The 22150-nt window shown below is 35.5% G+C and overlaps 1 protein-coding gene across 3 annotated transcripts in view; it reads left to right on the top strand.

Annotated features, from left to right (window-relative positions):
- LOC134720956 (arrestin domain-containing protein 17-like) overlaps positions 1-22150 on the top strand; it is a 78786-nt gene that overhangs the window by 41930 nt on the left and 14706 nt on the right. For all 3 annotated transcript variants that reach the window (XM_063583575.1, XM_063583574.1, XM_063583573.1), the window contains exons 2-3: positions 7096-7224; positions 20445-20567. In XM_063583575.1, coding sequence (XP_063439645.1) covers positions 7110-7224; positions 20445-20567 — 238 coding nt within the window. In that variant the 5' untranslated portion in view covers positions 7096-7109. The remainder of the gene's footprint in view (positions 1-7095; positions 7225-20444; positions 20568-22150) is intronic.

Genomic DNA, 22150 nt, shown 5'->3' with positions numbered 1-22150 from the left:
TAATCTATATAAACAAAACGAGAAACGAGAAACACGTATATATTACATAAACAAACGACAACTACTGTACATCAGATAAACCTCTTTCGTTAGCGAGTTGTACATATCAGAATTGTCAACTAGTATCATAAGAATTCCTATGATCTCTTATTGTTCCTCCGAATGTTTATGATATCTTATTGTTCTTCCAAATTCTTATAATATCTTTTTGTTCCTCATAATTCTTATGACTTTTTATTGTTCGCCGAATTCTTATGACTTGATTTTTCCTCCGAATTCTTATGACCTCTTGCTGTTCCTCAGAAGCCTTGTGACTTTTTATTGTTCATCCGAGTTATTATAATCTCTAAGACTTATAGTTCCTACGAATTTGTATGCCTTTTAATTGTTCCTCTTAATTCTTATGATCTTTTACTGTTCCTCATATTGTATTATTGACAAAGTTTTACACAGACTCGCTTTAGGATATTGAGTTAATTGAAAGAAAACGAAAAAAGAAGACACAACCAGGAATTACTTACAAGATACGTTAAGGCTGTTGGTAATTCAGTGTTTTTAAAAATAACCAAAATATAAACCATGATGGATTGCTTTTTACCTTTAGTTGTTGGCCATGTACTAGCTGTGATCAGTAACTGCGAGCATTCTCATATTTGTAGTTGGTGTCGTTATGTTGTGTGGCTGTATAAGTTGTATAAGTACCCATCCAAGTATTAGTACCAACCCAAGTATACTCTGTTTTTGTAAATCTATTTGTATCCATCTGATGAGTTCATATTTTTTTCAACTGATTTTAATAGTTTGTTCTTATTTTACAGCACTGCCCCAAGTTAAGGGGGGAGGGGGGGGGGGGCTGTCGCCTTCAAACGAGTTAAAACTGGCAACATTAAGTATGTGCCTGTCCCAAGTCAGGAGCCTGCAATTTAGTGGTTGTCGTTTGTTGATGTGTAATACATTTGTATATCTTTCATTATAGCGATTTCTTTTCCTTTTGTCATTATTAGGGCCTTCTATATCTGATTTTCTTGTATGTAATTTGCTCAGTTTTGAAGGTCGTACTGTGACCTATAGTTGTATATGTCTGTGTCATTTGGTCTTCTTTGTCAGCTCTCATTTGCAATCACATCACATCACATCATTCTTATTCTTATATCAACATCTCAAATAACGCTTCACTGGTCAATAACTATAGTATTTTAATTACTCCATTTTTTTCTACAGTAAAAAAAAAGAAAAAAAGATATACTTGCTTATTTCGGATTGTCATCACAAAGTCTATAAAAATAATTGAACAATCAGATGTGAAAAGGTGTCAAAGACTACACTATCAATCATAATCAAGCATGTATAGAAGTTAGATTTAAAGGGGCATTGTCTACGAGATATAATGAAATAATAAATAATGTTCAATATAGTTAAATAATTTTATTTGACAATTGTCAAAATGAACTGAGATACCTCGCTTAAGAATTATTCACTCGTAATCTCCGTATCAGTAGTATTCCTTTGGTTAGAAATACAGAAATAATCTTGTGTTATATACAATGAGTGGCATATTACAAAGGCCGTATCCATTAACCGGGATATTTTTTACCCCAAGATGGTACTCTGAATAAAATATTATGCAGCTCCTGATTGGATGATACAAAGTTTAAATTGCTCCAATAAAATTTAAGCAACGATCGATCATCCATGTAATACACAATGTTGAACAGGTGAGTCCGGACTGTGACCTGACATAACCCCGGACTAGTTTGAAGTTTACTATACCTGCGTGTATTGCATTTCGACGACTAACTGTATGTACACTGTTTATTGTCGTAAAGTATATTGACGGGACCTTTGATCAAGCATGTAATACAGAAAACAATTATAAATTATTTATCTGACATTTAACGAAACAATTACATGTACTAGCCGAGTCCGGATGGTGACCTGAAGTAACCCCGGACTAGGTGTATTCGCAAACTATAGACATCGATAGAGATATAAAACTTCACAAATTATTTGATGAAACGAACTTTATCATTTTTATTCATTCATTTTTTTGCTTACTGGATTATCGTCTGAAACATTAATAAAAGACGTTTACCCGAGAATCAACAAAATAATACTAGGCGAGTCCGGACCGTGACCTTAAATAACCCCGGACTGGGAGTATACAGATTGTATATAAATATACCAAATTATTAGTTAAATTGAAAGATTTTTTTCCCCGTTTTTCTTTTGGCTTTTCCTTTATTCATTTTTCTATTTCTTAAATTATTCGATAGTCATCGGAAAAATCAATAAACGACATTTAAGCAGCGATCACCCATGTAATACACAATGTTGAACAGGTGAGTCCGGACTGTGACCTGACATAACCCCGGACTAGTTTGAAGTTTACTATACCTGCGTGTATTGCATTTCGACGACTAACTGTATGTACACTGTTTATTGTCGTAAAGTATATTGACGGGACCTTTGATCAAGCATGTAATACAGAAAACAATTATAAATTATTTATCTGACATTTAACGAAACAATTACATGTACTAGCCGAGTCCGGATGGTGACCTGAAGTAACCCCGGACTAGGTGTATTCGCAAACTATAGACATCGATAGAGATATAAAACTTCACAAATTATTTGATGAAACGAACTTTATCATTTTTATTCATTCATTTTTTTGCTTACTGGATTATCGTCTGAAACATTAATAAAAGACGTTTACCCGAGAATCAACAAAATAATACTAGGCGAGTCCGGACCGTGACCTTAAATAACCCCGGACTGGGAGTATACAGATTGTATATAAATATACCAAATTATTAGTTAAATTGAAAGATTTTTTTCCCCGTTTTTCTTTTGGCTTTTCCTTTATTCATTTTTCTATTTCTTAAATTATTCGATAGTCATCGGAAAAATCAATAAACGACATTTAAGCAGCGATCACCCATGTAATACACAATGTTGAACAGGTGAGTCCGGACTGTGACCTGACATAACCCCGGACTAGTTTGAAGTTTACTATACCTGCGTGTATTGCATTTCGACGACTAACTGTATGTACACTGTTTATTGTCGTAAAGTATATTGACGGGACCTTTGATCAAGCATGTAATACAGAAAACAATTATAAATTATTTATCTGACATTTAACGAAACAATTACATGTACTAGCCGAGTCCGGATGGTGACCTGAAGTAACCCCGGACTAGGTGTATTCGCAAACTATAGACATCGATAGAGATATAAAACTTCACAAATTATTTGATGAAACGAACTTTATCATTTTTATTCATTCATTTTTTTGCTTACTGGATTATCGTCTGAAACATTAATAAAAGACGTTTACCCGAGAATCAACAAAATAATACTAGGCGAGTCCGGACCGTGACCTTAAATAACCCCGGACTGGGAGTATACAGATTGTATATAAATATACCAAATTATTAGTTAAATTGAAAGATTTTTTTCCCCGTTTTTCTTTTGGCTTTTCCTTTATTCATTTTTCTATTTCTTAAATTATTCGATAGTCATCGGAAAAATCAATAAACGACATTTAAGCAGCGATCACCCATGTAATACACAATGTTGAACAGGTGAGTCCGGACTGTGACCTGACATAACCCCGGACTAGTTTGAAGTTTACTATACCTGCGTGTATTGCATTTCGACGACTAACTGTATGTACACTGTTTATTGTCGTAAAGTATATTGACGGGACCTTTGATCAAGCATGTAATACAGAAAACAATTATAATAAATTATTTATCTGACATTTAACGAAACAATTACATGTACTAGCCGAGTCCGGATGGTGACCTGAAGTAACCCCGGACTAGGTGTATTCGCAAACTATAGACATCGATAGAGATATAAAACTTCACAAATTATTTGATGAAACGAACTTTATCATTTTTATTCATTCATTTTTTTGCTTACTGGATTATCGTCTGAAACATTAATAAAAGACGTTTACCCGAGAATCAACAAAATAATACTAGGCGAGTCCGGACCGTGACCTTAAATAACCCCGGACTGGGAGTATACAGATTGTATATAAATATACCAAATTATTAGTTAAATTGAAAGATTTTTTTCCCCGTTTTTCTTTTGGCTTTTCCTTTATTCATTTTTCTATTTCTTAAATTATTCGATAGTCATCGGAAAAATCAATAAACGACATTTAAGCAGCGATCACCCATGTAATACACAATGTTGAACAGGTGAGTCCGGACTGTGACCTGACATAACCCCGGACTAGTTTGAAGTTTACTATACCTGCGTGTATTGCATTTCGACGACTAACTGTATGTACACTGTTTATTGTCGTAAAGTATATTGACGGGACCTTTGATCAAGCATGTAATACAGAAAACAATTATAATAAATTATTTATCTGACATTTAACGAAACAATTACATGTACTAGCCGAGTCCGGATGGTGACCTGAAGTAACCCCGGACTAGGTGTATTCGCAAACTATAGACATCGATAGAGATATAAAATGGGCGTTTTTCAAGTTGGCCCATAAATATGTTGGCATATGACGGTGCCATTTTTGTGCCCATACTAGTACCGTCTATCTGGAGATAGTGTTTTTCATTGAAAGAGAAGTTGTTATTCTCCAGTACAACTTATGATTTAAATCTAAAAAAAGTATTTTCATCACCACCAGTCATGGCCTTCAGAAGACCTAAAAACATCCGTGACAAATTAGTGACTTCTGTATTAGTAAAGCAGCCTACTCCATCGCCCGGTTGCTACAAACAATGTGGTCGAAGGAATTGTTTGTGTTGTAAAGCTGCCAATACAAGCAGTTCTTTCATCAGCTCCGTTACTAAACAAAATTATACCATCTACTCAAATTCCAACTGCAAAACGGAGAACTCAATTTATATATTAACATGTGACACTTGTGGCATTCAGTATGTGGGAGAAACAATGGACAAATTTAATATTCGGCTTAATAACCATCGTTCATCGTACAAAACCAACAAAAACTGTCCTCTCACAAGACATCTTCGTTCTACGAAACATCCTTTTGAAAATGTCACTTTCCAAATTATAGAAGTCAACACCGAGTGGGACACCACGGCGAGAAGGAGAAGAGAAAACTTTTGGATCCACCAACTCCATACTTTAGAACCTGATGGTCTTAACGAAAAAGACGAGAAAAGATACAGGAAAGATAAAGAATAATTTAAAAACAAAGCATCGTCCTTTTTATCCCGTAATATCGGCCAATGGACGTTGCTAATTTCAACTTCCAATTATGTATTTTTAAGGCAGCTAAATCCAAGAGCAACATATACATGGAGCTGCAAAAATTTATTTATCTTTTTATTTTTAAGGCAGCTCAATCCAAATTCAACATAGACATTGAGCTGCAAAATTTTCTTAAATTTTTTTCTTATTTTCAAGGCAGCTAAGTTCAACATATACATTGAGCTGCAAAAGTTTCTTATCATCTACATCCGATTTCACCTGGATAGATGCACGCTTGATAAAGCTAGTTGGTCTAGCGAAATATTGCGTTTATTTTCATCATTTTGTAAATATTTTAAACATTCTTATATTTACATACTAAATAGTGTGTTAAAATTACATTGTTAGGCAATCTATATATATATATATATATATATTTTTAAACTCATTTGTAAACATTGATACATATATATATATATATATATATTTAAAGTAGTTGCACAACTGTAAATTGAAGATTCAGAATCATTGCAAGTCTAACTTGCATGCTAGACTATACAAGAGTAAGAGCAAAATTTGATGATCTCATAATTAATATAATGTGTTACGGTTCTCCAAAAATTATCTTCCTTCCACTTAATTAAAAAAGAAAAGGTATTTATAAGAAAATTCATAATTTTTGACAGTCCGGGTCCGGCATTCAGTCCGGGTCCGGCGTTCAGTCCGGGTCCGGGTCCGGGTTTCATACCCAAGTCCGGGTCCGGAGTCCGGTCCGGTCCGGGTTTCAGTGCGTACCGAACACCACAGGGTTAGGAACTTTTTTGGAAGGGGTGGGGGGGGGGTCATTTCAGATTTTAGCCTCTAGTCAAATATTTCATTCATTTACCACATTTTGGTGATACATAACTTTGCAAAGCCTTTTAAAACATCAATGACTTTATCTAAATATATTCTATAATTTTTAATTGAACTGTGCTGAATTTATGGACTATTAAAGTCATGTTGACCTGAGTCTGAGGTCAATTGGTGTATTTATTTTGTGACATACATACATAAGCATTGTGACATGCATTGGAAAATACACAAATTCCAAAGTTGTCAATTGTTAATCTTTTTTAAAATGTTGTCTTGTTTTAAATGTTTTAAGTACATGAAATAGGTAGCAGCTACATTTTTTGTACTTATGAATATCATGAATATAAACATGATAAAAAAATACTTATCATAGACATGATCGATACATGTATAGATCTATAAATGTACCAGGCTTAAAATTGTGTACACCAGAATCATTAGTGATGCTTCAATTAACCCTTTCCTCCATGGATTTTTTTTTCTCACATGCTCACATACTTTATTTGCATAGGAAAAATCAGCTCTGTCACAGAAACAACGATGACCAATGTTGCTTTTATTTAAAAAAACTTAAAAGTTGAAAAGACATATTTTGAAGACATTTGTAATTAGTCCAGAGCAGACATGTCCATTTTCCCAATTTTTATTTTCTCCTCAACATGCACAAGGGCTTAAAAATGTACATGTATGACCTTACAATTTAATATTTAAATGCTTTATTTTGTGAACAATATACCTCAAACAGGCATTCAAATATAAAAGAAGTTCAAATGACATTAAAACACAGAGAGCTGAAAACTCAATCAGAACTATCAAGAATTCAATTAATGATGACTAACTGACCAGATCAAGCAATAAACATGATGAATGCATATTTAACCTATATTTATATATGACCTGGATGGTACATATTTTTTTGGCTTGGTAATTCCAGTAGACATGGTAGACATGGTAGACTACACATTAAATCAAGACTTGCATTTTAAAGACAATATTATAAGATATTAACATGATTAATACCATGCAGTTTTCTTTTATTTACAGTTAAGTTTTGAATCATGAAGATAAAATCAATGCAGGTAGAGTTTGATCATCAAGATCGAGTTTACTTGGTAGGGAGTACACTTCAAGGTGTTGTTAAAGTAAGCTTTGAAAAGCCAACCAAACTGCAAAGTAAGTTCTTTACTGTATAATCTATCATACATGTAGCTAAACTGTTTACTTGTATCATATATTACATGAATTTGTGTACATATTGAACAATTAATCCATTCTAAAATCTGTTTATAAAATTCACTTCTAGCTTCTAGTGGAGATTGGTAAGGCTAATGAATATAGGCAGCATAAGTATATATACTGCTGGACAATAAGCATAAATTGATTCAGGGAAAATAAATCTGGGTCACAACCCAACATGCCCAGCATGCCAAAAACTGAGGAAAACATATCAACTATAATCATGATAATTGATAAGTGGAAAACTACAAAACAACAAAAACTATCAACTGCAACAAAAACAAATGCCATCATATACATAGATTAAGAAACATACTATTCAATAACAACTGCCATATTTCAGACTTGGTACAGGACACTTTAAGGAAAAATGGTTGGTTAAACATGGTATTATGGCTAGCCAAACCTCCCTCTTGCATGTATATATATGACAATGTTTAAAATACAGCTAAATAAACTCATCATAGATACCAGGACCAAATTTAGTATATACGCCAGACGCGCGTTTTGTCTACAAAAGACTCATCAGTGACGCTTGAATCCAAAAAAGTTTAAAAGGCCAAATAAATTACGAAGTTGAAGAGCTTTGAGGACCAAAATTCCTAAAAGTTTTGCCAAATACAGCTAAGGTAATCTATGCCTGAGGTAGAAAAGCCTTAGTATTTTAAAAAATTCAAAAATTTGTAAACAGTAAATTTATAAATAAAACCATATGGACCATAATTTGCTATTGGGCTCGTTTCCTATAACTATAGAAAAGTGATAAAATTGTGAATTACTGTAAGAAAAGTTGTAACTACATCTCAAGATGCCATTATTTTTATCAACATGCAAGTCATGCAAGTGTATGATACTCTTCCCTAGAAACAAAATTGAAATATACAAATTCTAAAGATTCTACAACCGTATTTTTGTGTCGTTTCTCGCGTTACTTTTTGCTTCCGAAGAGCATAACGCTGACTGATTTATAGATAATCGTCACCGGCAAATTCGTAACTTTTGCTTTCAAATAACAAAGAACATCGACCAATAAGAATGGTCAGAAGAAAATGCCGAGAACTATAAGTATTTATGTAGCAGATGTAAGAACAGTGGCGTGACTTTTGTGTCCGATTTCGTAACGCAAATTTTAGATGATGTAATCTGCTGTGTTGTAATAGAATTCATAAAACAATATGCAAATATGAACTCTCGCGAGATGTTCAAACAGGTAAATCAGAGATGATTTACATTCTTGTTTTGATCTTCGTAATAATTAAGTAAGAAAATGACGTTATCGTTATGCGTTACATTTCACACGAAACAGAAGTCCAGTTATTTATTAAAATTGTTTTTGTTCTTAAGTTCTAATCATTTCCAGTCATACGTGAAACATGTGACTAACATGTGATCACACCCTTACAGCCGGACATACGATATACTTAATTCTAAACATTGTTTTTGTTTCCAACGGGATGTTAGCAAACATAATCTGTAGACTTGTTTCGACTTGTTTAAAAAAGGAAAATACAATTTTCAAAGAGATTGCGCCGGGGGTCTATTATTTTTCCTATATGCATAATGTTACATACAATCTTGTGTGAAAATAAATGCCCAATGACTTGACAAAATCGATTTCAGATTTGACCGACGTTTAAACACACTACGTTTCCCAATAACGATGTAAAGGGTCCTTGGAAAATTCAATCGAAATTACGTCTCTTATCATGGTGCCGATGTTCGTTGGATTGATTTTGCTTCAGCAGTAAATATTACTGGATATTTTAGGTGAATAAAGATAATTAAATGAAAAATGCATGTTAATATACCGTTACACTTGGAAGGTACAAAGTTGGTAACTTTGTCACAATTTTTAATTATTTTTTTTTATTCATGTTCTGCAAACACTTTTCAGAAGCGCAATAAACTTGTCAAAGGAAAAGTAAACTTTTACCAGGCATGACTTGAAAGGAAGTACTTTATTGATTTTAGCCCACTAAAGTAGGTTAAAATGTGGAAACCATGTACATGTAGATGGTGTACAGGTCACAAATATCACATGGTGCCTATTTTAAAGATTTTAATTTCAAGTTAAATGTACTGTTACCAGTGTTGATTTTTTATTGTTTAACAGAAATTCTATCGATTTTTCATAAGTTTTCCAGGACTATTTTTTATTGCTAGATTTTTGTACTTTGAAGTTCGTTACTGTCCCCCTTACTTTTTTGTTTCCTAAATTGAAAGCATGAACGTGGTCACAGGCATTTAAAAGTATCGTAAACTACGCCAACTCACAATGTAAGTTTATAATTCATAGTTTTTAATGATTGTATGATGAAAGTTAATATGTTTCCACATCAAGATAAATTTTCTATATGTGTATATCAGCCAAAAGTGAAATATGATGATTGTTAATTTTGTCACTGTTTTTACAAAAGTATGGAAAGCCATTTGGTGCTATAATTTTTGAATGATTTGATTGAAAATTCATTTTGATACATAGATTTGAACTGTTAGTTTTATGATTTTTGTAGTCATGAGTATGATGAGTTAGCTACGGTTTTGTTTTTGTTTTTTGTAGCTTTTTACCAACATCACAGCACACATATGTAGAACTTGTTATTTCATGGTTTTCGAAATAAATGATATACATTACTGTGGCTTATGGTTATACTAGTATGCACTGAGGCAGAATAGTAAAAAGATTGCAAAGACACAGTTCGATACAGAATAACATGCATTAGTTCCTACAAACAATTTTATGAAATGGCTCAATCACAACCACTTCCGCCTGAAACAACAGAAACACATGAACATAAAATGACAGAGAAAGGTAAAGAACTTTATCATTCACATAAGATAAAATACCTTAAACAAATTGACGGTTCATGGGAAACTATAGAAAATTTACTCGAAGAATTATCAGAGTGCTCGAAGGAGCTGAAACCTCTACGCAAACTAGAGAAAAACATTTTGAAGTCTCGTGAAAAATACTGTGAAAACTCAAATCAATATATTGAGTTTTTGACACGCAAGAATAATGAAGACAGTAATGAAGCATTACCCACCTTTAAGACTGAGTTTAAAAAGTGCACTGAAATCATTGACAATACATTACAACAAATTAAGACATTGAAATTAACCGCAGCTGAAACTATGTCAGTAGTTCCTGTAGAGTCTGTCTGTTCAAACAATAGTGGTAAAAGCGGCTCAATTTCGAGTTCAGCTATGGCTAGGAAGCGTGTAAATGCTGAAGTTCAACGAACAAAGTTACAATATGCGGAACAACAAACAAAATTAATTAAGCAAAAAGCAAGATTAAGTGAATTAGAAACACAGTCTAAAGCTTTAAAGGACCGTGAAAAAGCTGAAGTTGATGCAGATTTAGCACTGCTTAAACAACAGACAGAAGCCGCTGTCGCAGAGGTCGAGGTCAAAGTTTTAGAAGAAGCCGAGAGCGATAGAAGATCCTTGTCGTTACAAGAAGACAAAGAGTCTTTACAAAAAGTGAAAATGACACTAACAAAAAAGTATGTAAATGAACAATTTAATGAAGTGGAACAACTCAAATCTCAAGACAAGAATAATAATGTTCCGCAAGATATTCCGAACAATCAAGACAAATTTAGTTCACATACTCCGGCACCTCGGAACCAGTTAAACATAATTCCTACGCCAAGGAATTTGCCAAAATTTCAAGTCGACGATTTGGATCGATCGATAGTTGGAGATATTAAACCAGAAATTCGGCAAAAACAAACATTAAATCCTTATGCAGCTGATTTTGAATTAACTCAACCACCACTGCCACCAAATCATGATCAGTCTGTAGTGTCTGATTTGACAAAGTTTTTGTTGAAGAAAGATTTATTACTTTCTAGATTTCAGAATTTCGATGACTGTCCCGAAACTTATGCTTCATGGATAGCTACCTTTAAAAGTATTACTGAAGAACTCTCAGTTACGGCTTTCAAAGAAATGGACTTATTAGTTAAATGGCTCGGCCGTGAATCTTCAAAGTTTTCGCAAAATATTCGTGCGTCAAATGTGAACAATCCAAATGCTGGTCTTCGTCGTATATGGGAGCGTCTTGACGAACGCTATGGTAGACCTGAGATGGTAGAAGCTGCAATTAAAACAAAACTACAGAAGTTCCCAAAGTTAACAAACAAGGATCATAGTCGACTTTATGAGCTATTAGATATTCTCACACAAATAGAATCTTCGAAAGAGAATGAGACATTTTCAAATTTATTGTCATATTTCGACTCTTCTTCTGGTGTTTTACCAATTGTGGACAAGTTACCATATAATATACAAGAGAAGTGGACAACACGTGCATCGCAATACAAACTGAGGAACAACGTACCATTTCCACCTTTTTCGTACTTGGTGCAATTTATCAGAGAGGTTAGTGCTGTCAAAAATGATCCCGCGTTTATTTATAGTAATACTGAAACGTCGTATTCTAGGAAAAATGAAACACGGAAAGTTAACCATGGTGCAACGTCAGTGTTTAACCGAAAAACGGATGTTAATATTAAACAGAAGGAAGAGAAAGAGACAGTACGTTGTCCTATTCATAAAGCCAATCATCATTTGAATACTTGTCGAGCCTTTAAAACAATGACTTATGAAGAACGCAGAAAGTATCTGAAGGACAATAATATTTGTTTCAAATGCTGCCATTCGACAACTCATATGTCACGAAATTGCACTGTAACTGTAAAATGCGATCATTGTGGAAGTAATTATCATATAACCGCTATGCATGTAACTGCAAAATCTAGTTGTCCTGACGGCGGAGAGAAATCATCTGATACAACGCAAAATGCTAATGATCAAACAGTGTCATCCAAGTGCACGTTTTTATGTGGATTTAGTGGTAAATCATGTGGAAAAACCGTTCAGGTCCGTGTGTACCCGAAGAACTTCCCAGATAAAGCCGTTAATGTGTACGCTATACTGGACGACCAAAGTAACAGAACTCTTGCTAAGACTGAGCTGTTTGATCAATTAGGTATAAATACATCGGCCATTCAGTATACTATGTCGTCTTGTGCTGGACGCACTATCATGAATGGTAGATGTGCAGAAAGTCTGATAGTTGAGTCATTGTCTGGTAATGGAGAACTTGAAATACATTCAGTAATAGAGTGCAGTGCAATCCCAGACGAAAAATCAGAAATTCCGACTCCGGATATTGCTAAATCCTATCCCCATTTACGGGAGATAGCTCATCAAATGTTAGATTTGAATCCAAATATAGACATTCAACTTTTGATTGGAAGAGATGTCCCAGAAGCGCACCACGTGTTTAGACAGTTGACAGGACCGAAGGGCACGCCATTTGCCCAGGAGCTCTTTTTCGGTTGGGTTATTATAGGCGATGTTTGCTTAGGCAAAGTACACAAACCAAATTTTGTCAATGTCAATAAGACTAATGTAATGAACAATGGTAGAGGAACTATATTTGAACCTTGTATTAACACTTTGTATGTAAAGGAAAACACTGAATTGGCTCATATCAGAGATAATGTTAATTCACAAAGATGTATCAATGACCCATTGTTTATTAAAACCAAAGATGACGACAAGATTGGCACATCAGTCCAAGACCGCTTGTTCCTTAATCTCATGGATTCTGAATTTAAGAAAGATTCAAATGGGCACTGGACTGCACCCCTCCCTTTTAGACCAAATAGACAACGATTGCCGAACAATAGGAGTCAAGCATGGAAAAGGGCTCAAATACTCGATAAATCTTTCCAACAAAATTTTACAAAAAAGACTCATTTTGTAGAATTTATGCAAAAAGTATTAGTTAGCGGAGCAGCGGAGGTAGCTCCCATAATCACAGATGAGGAGTGTTGGTATCTTCCCCTTTTTGGCGTTTACCACCAGAACAAGCCTAACCAGATAAGAGGCGTATTTGATTCCTCAGCATCTTTCGAAGGAGTATCTCTCAATAGTGTTATGATTTCAGGACCAGATCTCACTAACAACCTACTTGGTATTTTGTTGCGTTTTCGCAGTGACCAGTTTGCGGCCACTGCTGATATAGAACAAATGTTTTATCAATTCTACGTGAGAGAAGAAGATAGAAACTTTTTGAGGTTCTTTTGGTACAAGGACAATAACCCAGATAATCCGCTTATAGAACATCGGATGTGTGTCAATGTTTTTGGCAATAGCGCTTCTCCTGCAGTGGCAACGTACGGATTACGCAAGACAGTTGAAAACTCTAATGAAACGTTCGGCTCAGATGTTAAGACTTTCGTTAACAGGGATTTTTACGTAGACGATGGGCTCATTTCCTTGCCTGAAAGTGAACAAGTAATTGATCTTATAACAAGAACACAGATGGCGCTAAAAACAGAAGGTAACATTAGGTTACACAAGATTACATCAAATAGTAGCGACGTAATGAAGGCTTTCCCTACCGATGATATTGGAAAGGATCTCAAGAATTTAAACTTGTGTGAAGACTATTTTCCGGTACAACACAGCCTTGGCCTCGCTTGGGACTTAAACACCGATAGCTTTGTATTTACCCCATTACAAGATGATAAACCCTGCACCCGTAGAGGTATTCTTTCGTCATTAAATAGTATTTTTGATCCGATTGGATTCTTGTCACCACTCACAATTAGCGGAAAGATTTTGTTGCGAGATGCATCCCCACCGGGTACTGATTGGGATGAATGTTTATCACAAAGTTTTCAAAAGAAATGGAATGAATGGAGGATCTCTGTTTTGTCACTTCGAGAACTTAGTATACCGCGTATGTATATACCTATGTCAATCAGTGTTATGGACAACTTAGAAGTACATGTATTTTCAGACGCTTCAGAGAAGGCAGTTGCGGCTTCGGCATATTTAAGAGCTATCGACACATATGGGACCAGTACCGTAGGATTTATTATGGGAAAATCGAAACTAGCACCTCTTAGCGGAAACACGATACCAAGATTAGAGTTATGTGGGGCTGTCTTGGCAACCGAAATTGGAAAAATAATATCTGAAAATTTAGATGTTCCGTTGGACTCTATCAAGTATTATTCTGATAGCAAAATTGTGTTAGGATATATCACTAATCAGACCCGACGTTTTCACACCTACGTGTCAAACAGAATTGAACGCATTCTGAGTGTATCGTCGTCAAATCAGTGGCAGTTTGTCCCAACACATTTAAACCCATCAGATTGCGGTACACGTTACTCAATATCTGTTGATATGGAAAACAATCCATGGCTTCTTGGGCCGAAGTGGATGAAGAACTCTGACGAAGAAGCTCAATGTGATGTCAAAATATTATATCCGTTAGTTAGTCCAGATAATGATAAAGAGATTAGAAAAGAGATAAGTGCATCGAAAACGTCAATAGATGCGCTTGCGCCAATAGTGGGGCGTTTTAAAAAATTCTCTAGTTGGAGACGGCTTGTGAAAGCTATATCATTTTTGCAAAATGTGGCTCAGTCATTCAGTTTAAAGGATAAGTCGTGCCAAGGTTGGCATTTTTGTCAAAATGTCATGTCAGTTGATAGTTACCAAAAAGCGGAATTATTTATCTTGAAGGAATGTCAGAAGGAAGTATATTCGCAAGAGATAGAATGTTTGGCTAGAGGCACAAACATTTCAAAACAATCATCTTTAATCTCTCTTTCGCCATTTTTGGATTCACAAGGTTTGATTCGTGTAGGAGGACATTTGGAAAAGGCAAAGTCTTGGCTTCCGACAGGAGAAATTAACCCAATTATCATTCCGAAAAATAGTTACATTAGTAAGCTTCTTATAGACCGCTATCACAATTCAGTGAAACATCAGGGTAGACATTTAACTGAAGGTGCGTTAAGGAGTGCAGGATACTGGCTAATTGGAGCTAAACGATTAATTTCTTCATTTATACAAAAGTGTGTAATATGCAGGAAACTTCGAGGAAAGTTCCAGGAACAAAAAATGGCGGACTTGCCTTCTGATAGACTAACACCAGGGCCTCCGTTCACATTTGTAGGTTTGGATACCTTCGGACCTTGGCAAGTATTAACTCATAAGACACGTGGAGGTTCAGCAAATAGTAAAAGGTGGGCTATTTTATTTACATGTATGACTACGAGAGCAGTTCATATAGAAGTGATAGAATCATTAAGCAGTTCCTGTTTTATAAATTCACTTCGTAGGTTCCAGTCATTACGCGGACAAGCCAAAGTGTATCGATCTGACCGTGGGACAAATTTCATAGGTGCCACAGATGATTCAAATATTGAAGCTATAAATGTTGAAGATTTGACAGTTAAAAACTTTCTATGTGAATCTGGTTCAGTATGGAAATTTAACCCTCCCCACTCTTCCCACATGGGAGGAGTGTGGGAAAGGATGATAGGTGTCACACGAAGAATATTAGACGCTGTTATCTTAACTTCTAGTAGTAAAAGTTTGACTCATGAAAGTTTAACAACATTCTTAGCTGAAGTGACCGCTATTATTAACGCAAGACCCATTGCACAGATATCATCAGATCCGGAAATGCCTTTGATTCTAAGTCCATCAATGCTCTTAACTGGAAAACAAGACTACTTACCTGTGATAACGGACAAATACAATCTCAAGGATATGTATCGTGCACAATGGAAACATGTGCAAGTTCTATCAGATATATTCTGGAAGCATTGGAGGTCAGATTATTTACAATGTTTGCAACAGAGACGTAAATGGCACGTTGACAAAGACGATATCAAAGTTGGTGATGTAATTCTTATGAGAGACAAATCTATTTACCGAGGAGAGTGGCCACTAGGCATTGTGGAGGAAGTTTTCAAAAGCGATGATGGAAAAGTACGCAAGGCTCGCCTCCGCATTTACAAGGAAGGAAAAGCTATTACATATACTAGACCGATTAGTGAGATGGTTTTATTGGTAGACTGATTGTGAATATTGACAATATTGAACAATTTATAAAAGGTTTAAGTGAACTGTTGTTTGTATTTTTAGTGTGTTTTTTATGCGGAAGGAATGTTCTTCGATAGCATTGATTTTTCTTAATAGTCAAAATTGTGACTTATTTTTACATTTGGTATATATTTGCATAAATTTGTTGTAAAATATTATCATGGGAATGATAATAGACGGGGAGTGTACTGTTACCAGTGTTGATTTTTTATTGTTTAACAGAAATTCTATCGATTTTTCATAAGTTTTCCCGGACTATTTTTTATTGCTAGATTTTTGTACTTTGAAGTTCGTTACTGTCCCCCTTACTTTTTTGTTTCCTAAATTGAAAGCATGAACGTGGTCACAGGCATTTAAAAGTATCGTAAACTACGCCAACTCACAATGTAAGTTTATAATTCATAGTTTTTAATGATTGTATGATGAAAGTTAATATGTTTCCACATCAAGATAAATTTTGTATATGTGTATATCAGCCAAAAGTGAAATATGATGATTGTTAATTTTGTCACTGTTTTTACAAAAGTATGGAAAGCCATTTGGTGCTATAATTTTTGAATGATTTGATTGAAAATTCATTTTGATACATAGATTTGAACTGTTAGTTTTATGATTTTTGTAGTCATGAGTATGATGAGTTAGCTAAGGTTTTGTTTTTGTTTTTTGTAGCTTTTTACCAACATCACAGCACACATATGTAGAACTTGTTATTTTATGGTTTTCGAAATAAATGATATACATTACTGTGGCTTATGGTTATACTAGTATGCACTGAGGCAGAATATTAAAAGTTTTTTTCTTTACTGGATTTAAAGAATTTTACATTGCCAATGATTTGGAATAAATTTTATATAACTGGAATTTCAAAACCAAATATAAATATATTTTTTTGGCCAAAACATCAAGATACAACGATTATGGTAACCTGTATCAATGAAGAAAATATGGAAAATTCTGAATAAATTGTACTAATTGTTTTCAAAACAAGCACATATTTAGGAGTTTTATAATACTGTTACATTTAAGATGGATTTTAAGAAAAAGTATACTGTTTAGATTATTTTAAGCAGATTTTGCAATAAAATAAAACTAAAAAAATGCTTTTGGTTTCTTATGGTTTCCTGTCACGTTTAAAAAAAACTTTAATATAACATTGAAAATAGATTTTAAATATAAACATGAAGCAAGTTACACTAGTAATGGTGTTTATTTATGCCTTTTGAATTATATTGTGCAAAATAAAGAAAATAAAGATTGGTTTCCTGTTTGGTTTCCTGTCACGTAAACGGTGAATCAAAATGTATTAATTTTTTCTCGAAAAACTCAATTGTTCCATTCATACTATTCTAACACCAACACAACCCACAAAATAAAAGTTAAAATTTTAGAACTTATAAAAAAGGGTACAAAAAAAAAACCAAAGGCCGAATACCAAATTATGGTCCATATATCAATGACAATTCTAAATAGACAACATTACATGACAGGAATACTAGTAGTGTACAACCAATGACAATAATGACAGCATTCTTTTAATTCTAAGATAGAGATCATTATTATTTCATTTGTATTTCTGACTACATGCAGTGTGTCTTTAAAGTCATCTCAACCTTTTGGTGTAGTTTTATTATTTTACATTGTTTTACAAAGTATACTGTTTATTTTGTGGCTTTATTGAAAATGATTGACCCATTTATCATGTGTATAAACACATATATACTTCATGTACTTATTTATATGAATTTACAGAAAATGATAAAAGACTAACTGTCTCAATATAATATTATGCACTGAATGAGGGTCCTAGTGGGGGAACTTTCATGATGAATGAAGGTAAAAATTCTTGCAAAATGATTTGAACAGACATTTTTGTTACATAACAATAAAATGTACACTTTCTTATAGACAATAAAAAAGTGACATATTTTGGCTAATCACATTATTTTTTCCCAAAAAATAACGGTAAGGATAATTATTTCAGACCTCTTAAACAATTTGACACTCAAGTTAGTTGAAAATGACTGTTGTCTGACAGTTAAGGCATTCCCACCCTTCTGCTCCTGTAGTTGTCTGACAGTTAAGGCATTCCCACCCTCCTGCTCCTGTAGTTGTCTGACAGTTAAGGCATTCCCACCCTCCTGCTCCTGTAGTTGTCTGACAGTTAAGGCATTCCCACCCTCCTGCTCCTGTAGTTGTCAGACAGTTAAGGCATTGCCACCCTCCTGCTCCTTTAGTTGTCTGACAGTTAAGGCATTCCCACCCTCCTGCTCCTGTAGTTGTCTGACAGTTAAGGCATTCCCACCCTCCTGCTCCTGTAGTTGTCTGACAGTTAAGGCATTCTTACCCTCCTGCTCCTGTAGTTGTCTGACAGTTAAGGCATTCCCACCCTTCTGCTCCTGTAGTTGTCTGACAGTTAAGGCATTCCCAACCTCCTGCTCCTGTAGTTGTCTGACAGTTAAGGCATTCCCACCCTTCTGCTCCTGTAGTTGTCTGACAGTAAAGGCATTCCCACCCTCCTGCTCCTGTAGTTGTCTGACAGTTAAGGCATTCTTACCCTTCTGCTCCTGTAGTTGTCTGACAGTTAAGGCATTCCCACCCTTCTGCTCCTGTAGTTGTCTGACAGTTAAGGCATTCCCACCCTCCTGCTCCTGTAGTTGTCTGACAGTTAAGGCATTCCCACCCTCCTGCTCCTGTAGTTGTCTGACAGTTAAGGCATTATTACCCTCCTGCTCCTGTAGTTGTCTGACAGTTAAGGCATTCCCACCCTTCTGCTCCTGTAGTTGTCTGACAGTTAAGGCATTCCCAACCTCCTGCTCCTGTAGTTGTCTGACAGTTAAGGCATTCCCACCCTTCTGCTCCTGTAGTTGTCTGACAGTTAAGGCATTCCCACCCTCCTGCTCCTGTAGTTGTCTGACAGTTAAGGCATTCTTACCCTTCTGCTCCTGTAGTTGTCTGACAGTTAAGGCATTCCCACCCTTCTGCTCCTGTAGTTGTCTGACAGTTAAGGCATTCCCACCCTCCTGCTCCTGTAGTTGTCTGACAGTTAAGGCACTCCCACCCTCCTGCTCCTGTAGTTGTCTGACAGTTAAGGCATTCCCACCCTCCTGCTCCTGTAGTTGCATTCCCACCCTTCTGCTCCTGTAGCTGTCTGACAGTTAAGGCATTCCCACCCTCCTGCTCCTGTAGTTGTCTGACAGTTAAGGCATTCTCACCCTTCTGCTCCTGTAGTTGTCTGACAGTTAAGGCATTCCCACCCTCCTGCTCCTGTAGTTGTCTGACAGTTAAGGCATTCCCAACCTGCTCCTGTAGTTGTCTCACAGTTAAGGCATTCCCACCCTCCTGCTCCTGTAGTTGTCTGACAGTTAAGGCATTCCCAACCTTCTGCTCCTGTAGTTGTCTGACAGTTAAGGCATTCCCACCCTCCTGCTCCTGTAGTTGTCTGACAGTTAAGGCATTCCCACCCTTCTGCTCCTGTAGTTGTCTGACAGTTAAGGCATTCCCACCCTCCTGCTCCTGTAGTTGTCTGACAGTTAAGGCATTCCCACCATTCTGCTCCTGTAGTTGTCTGACAGTTAAGGCATTCCCACCCTCCTGCTCCTGTAGTTGTCTGACAGTTAAGGCATTCCCACCCTCCTGCTCCTGTAGTTGTCTGACAGTTAAGGCATTCCCACCCTCCTGCTCCTGTAGTTGTCTGACAGTTAAGGCATTCCCACCCTCCTGCTCCTGTAGTTGTCTGACAGTTAAGGCATTCCCACCCTCCTGCTCCTGTAGTTGTCTGACAGTAAAGGCATTCCCACCCTTCTGCTCCTATAGTTGTCTGACAGTTAAGGCATTCCCACCCTTCTGCTCCTGTAGTTGTCTGAAAGTAAAGGCATTCCCACCCTACTGCTCCTGTAGTTGTCTGACAGTTAAGGCATTCCCACCCTCCTGCTCCTGTAGCTGTCTGACAGTTAAGGCATTCCAACCCTCCTGCTCCTGTAGTTGTCTGACAGTTAAGGCATTCCCACCCTCCTGCTCCTGTAGTTGTCTGACAGTTAAGGCATTCCCACCCTCCTGCTCCTGTAGTTGTCTGACAGTTAAGGCATTCACACCCTCCTGCTCCTGTAGTTGTCTGACAGTTAAGGCATTCCCACCCTCCTGCTCCTGTAGTTGTCTGACAGTTAAGGCATTCCCACCCTCCTGCTCCTGTAAATATAGTCTATACTTTACAAATATTATATTTTGAACAGCTATTGTGGTGCACATCAAAGGTAAAGGTAAAACAAGCTGGGACAAAGATGACTTAAGTCATGATGACATCAATTATAGTGCAAAAGAATACTACATTGAGGAAACAGTCAAATTATATGGAGGTTAGTATGACATGTATGACATTTATCATTTTTTTATTGAACAAAAACAAGAAACAGATTTAAAAAAAAATTATAATACCAACAAAAAAAAGCATGAAAATCAAAACTTTTTAAACTTTATTTTTTTTAGATATTTGTATACATACAGAGCTCTACATGTACCAACAATATGTTTTATTTTGAATGTTTTGGAAATATTTTTTTTTTAAATTTCAGTTATACAGGCATGTTAAAATTTGTATATTTACCAGGTTTAAAATTGACGTGTAATATTTAATTAACTGTGCATTAAATTTTGTATTCAGATATCGCAGATCAAATTTATTCGTTCATTGTGTAATCATGTTTTTTGATTGAGTTAAGTCTGCCAATTGATATTTTATGGTATGTTTTTCTATGTTGTGATGTTATGCTATTGTTTCAGAAAAAGGGAGAAGGTTTGGATCCATTAAAACATTTAATCCCGCTGCAAATGTTTGCACCTGTCCTAAGTTTGGAATCTGATGTACAGTAGTTGTCGTTTGTTTATGTAATATATAAGTGTTTCTCGTTTCTCGTTTTGTTTATAAAGATTAGACCGTTGGTTTTCCCGTTTGAATGGTTTTACACTAGTAATTTTTGGGCCCTTTATAGCTTGTTGTTTGGTGTGAGCCAAGGCTCCGTGTTGAAGGCCGTACTTTAACCTATAATGGTTTACTTTTTAAATTGTTATTTGGATGGAGAGTTGTCTCATTGGCACTCACACCACATCTTCCTATATCTATGTATTGGCATGAGAATTTTATGCTAACTGCCCTCTGACATGTCTGAGAATTTCACTCATTGGTAAAAAAAAGAGGCGACCAATTAATATATTAACTCTTGGTTGACTTGATTGAAGAAACATTTTCAATTTTGAGAGACCAAACAACTTCTTTAGGGGTATGATGTAGACATTTAGTAGCACCTAACTGTTAAAGGGGGATTCTTTATTTTGCTGTAAGCTTTTGAGTTGACTCTTTCCATGTCTATTTATAACAGCGGCAATGCAATGTTGGAGATTGTTGCTTTTATACCCTGTTGACCATACTGAGTGAAAGCAAAGAATGGAATATAGTTATACTAATGTGTCCTGAAAGGGTGAAATGTCTTCTCTTTGACTGTAACCTTATGAATTCAGCTAAGCCTGTCGGTCAAGCTAATAACAAGGTTTATAGTTACATCAGATTAACAAAATCATTAACAACATTTTTACTTGGAATATATTTGCATTTAGTATTCAAGAGAAGCACACACACTTTTTTTGTGAATAAAAAAAGCTATGAAATTTGGATATAAAGTATAAGCATTATTAACAATTCACAAAAACTGAAGATGCTTACCAAATAGTGGTACAATGTATAACATGTATAAGCATCTGATTTTTAGGCAGTTAAGCTGCCTTATGCGATCACCCTGGATTTGTGTGCTACCCAATATTTGCTGAAATACGTGCCATTGTTATCATCTAGCTGGCTACTATATTATTTGTAACTTATTGGACAGTTTTTTTTATACTTTTCATTCTGGATTACAAAAAATATGACCAGAGAAACCTTAAATGA

This window comes from Mytilus trossulus, chromosome 6, assembly GCF_036588685.1.
Source record: "Mytilus trossulus isolate FHL-02 chromosome 6, PNRI_Mtr1.1.1.hap1, whole genome shotgun sequence".
In the NCBI taxonomy this organism is placed as follows: domain Eukaryota; kingdom Metazoa; phylum Mollusca; class Bivalvia; order Mytilida; family Mytilidae; genus Mytilus; species Mytilus trossulus.
Note: the sequence above shows the minus strand (reverse complement) of the source record. Positions and strands in the feature narration are given on the sequence as shown.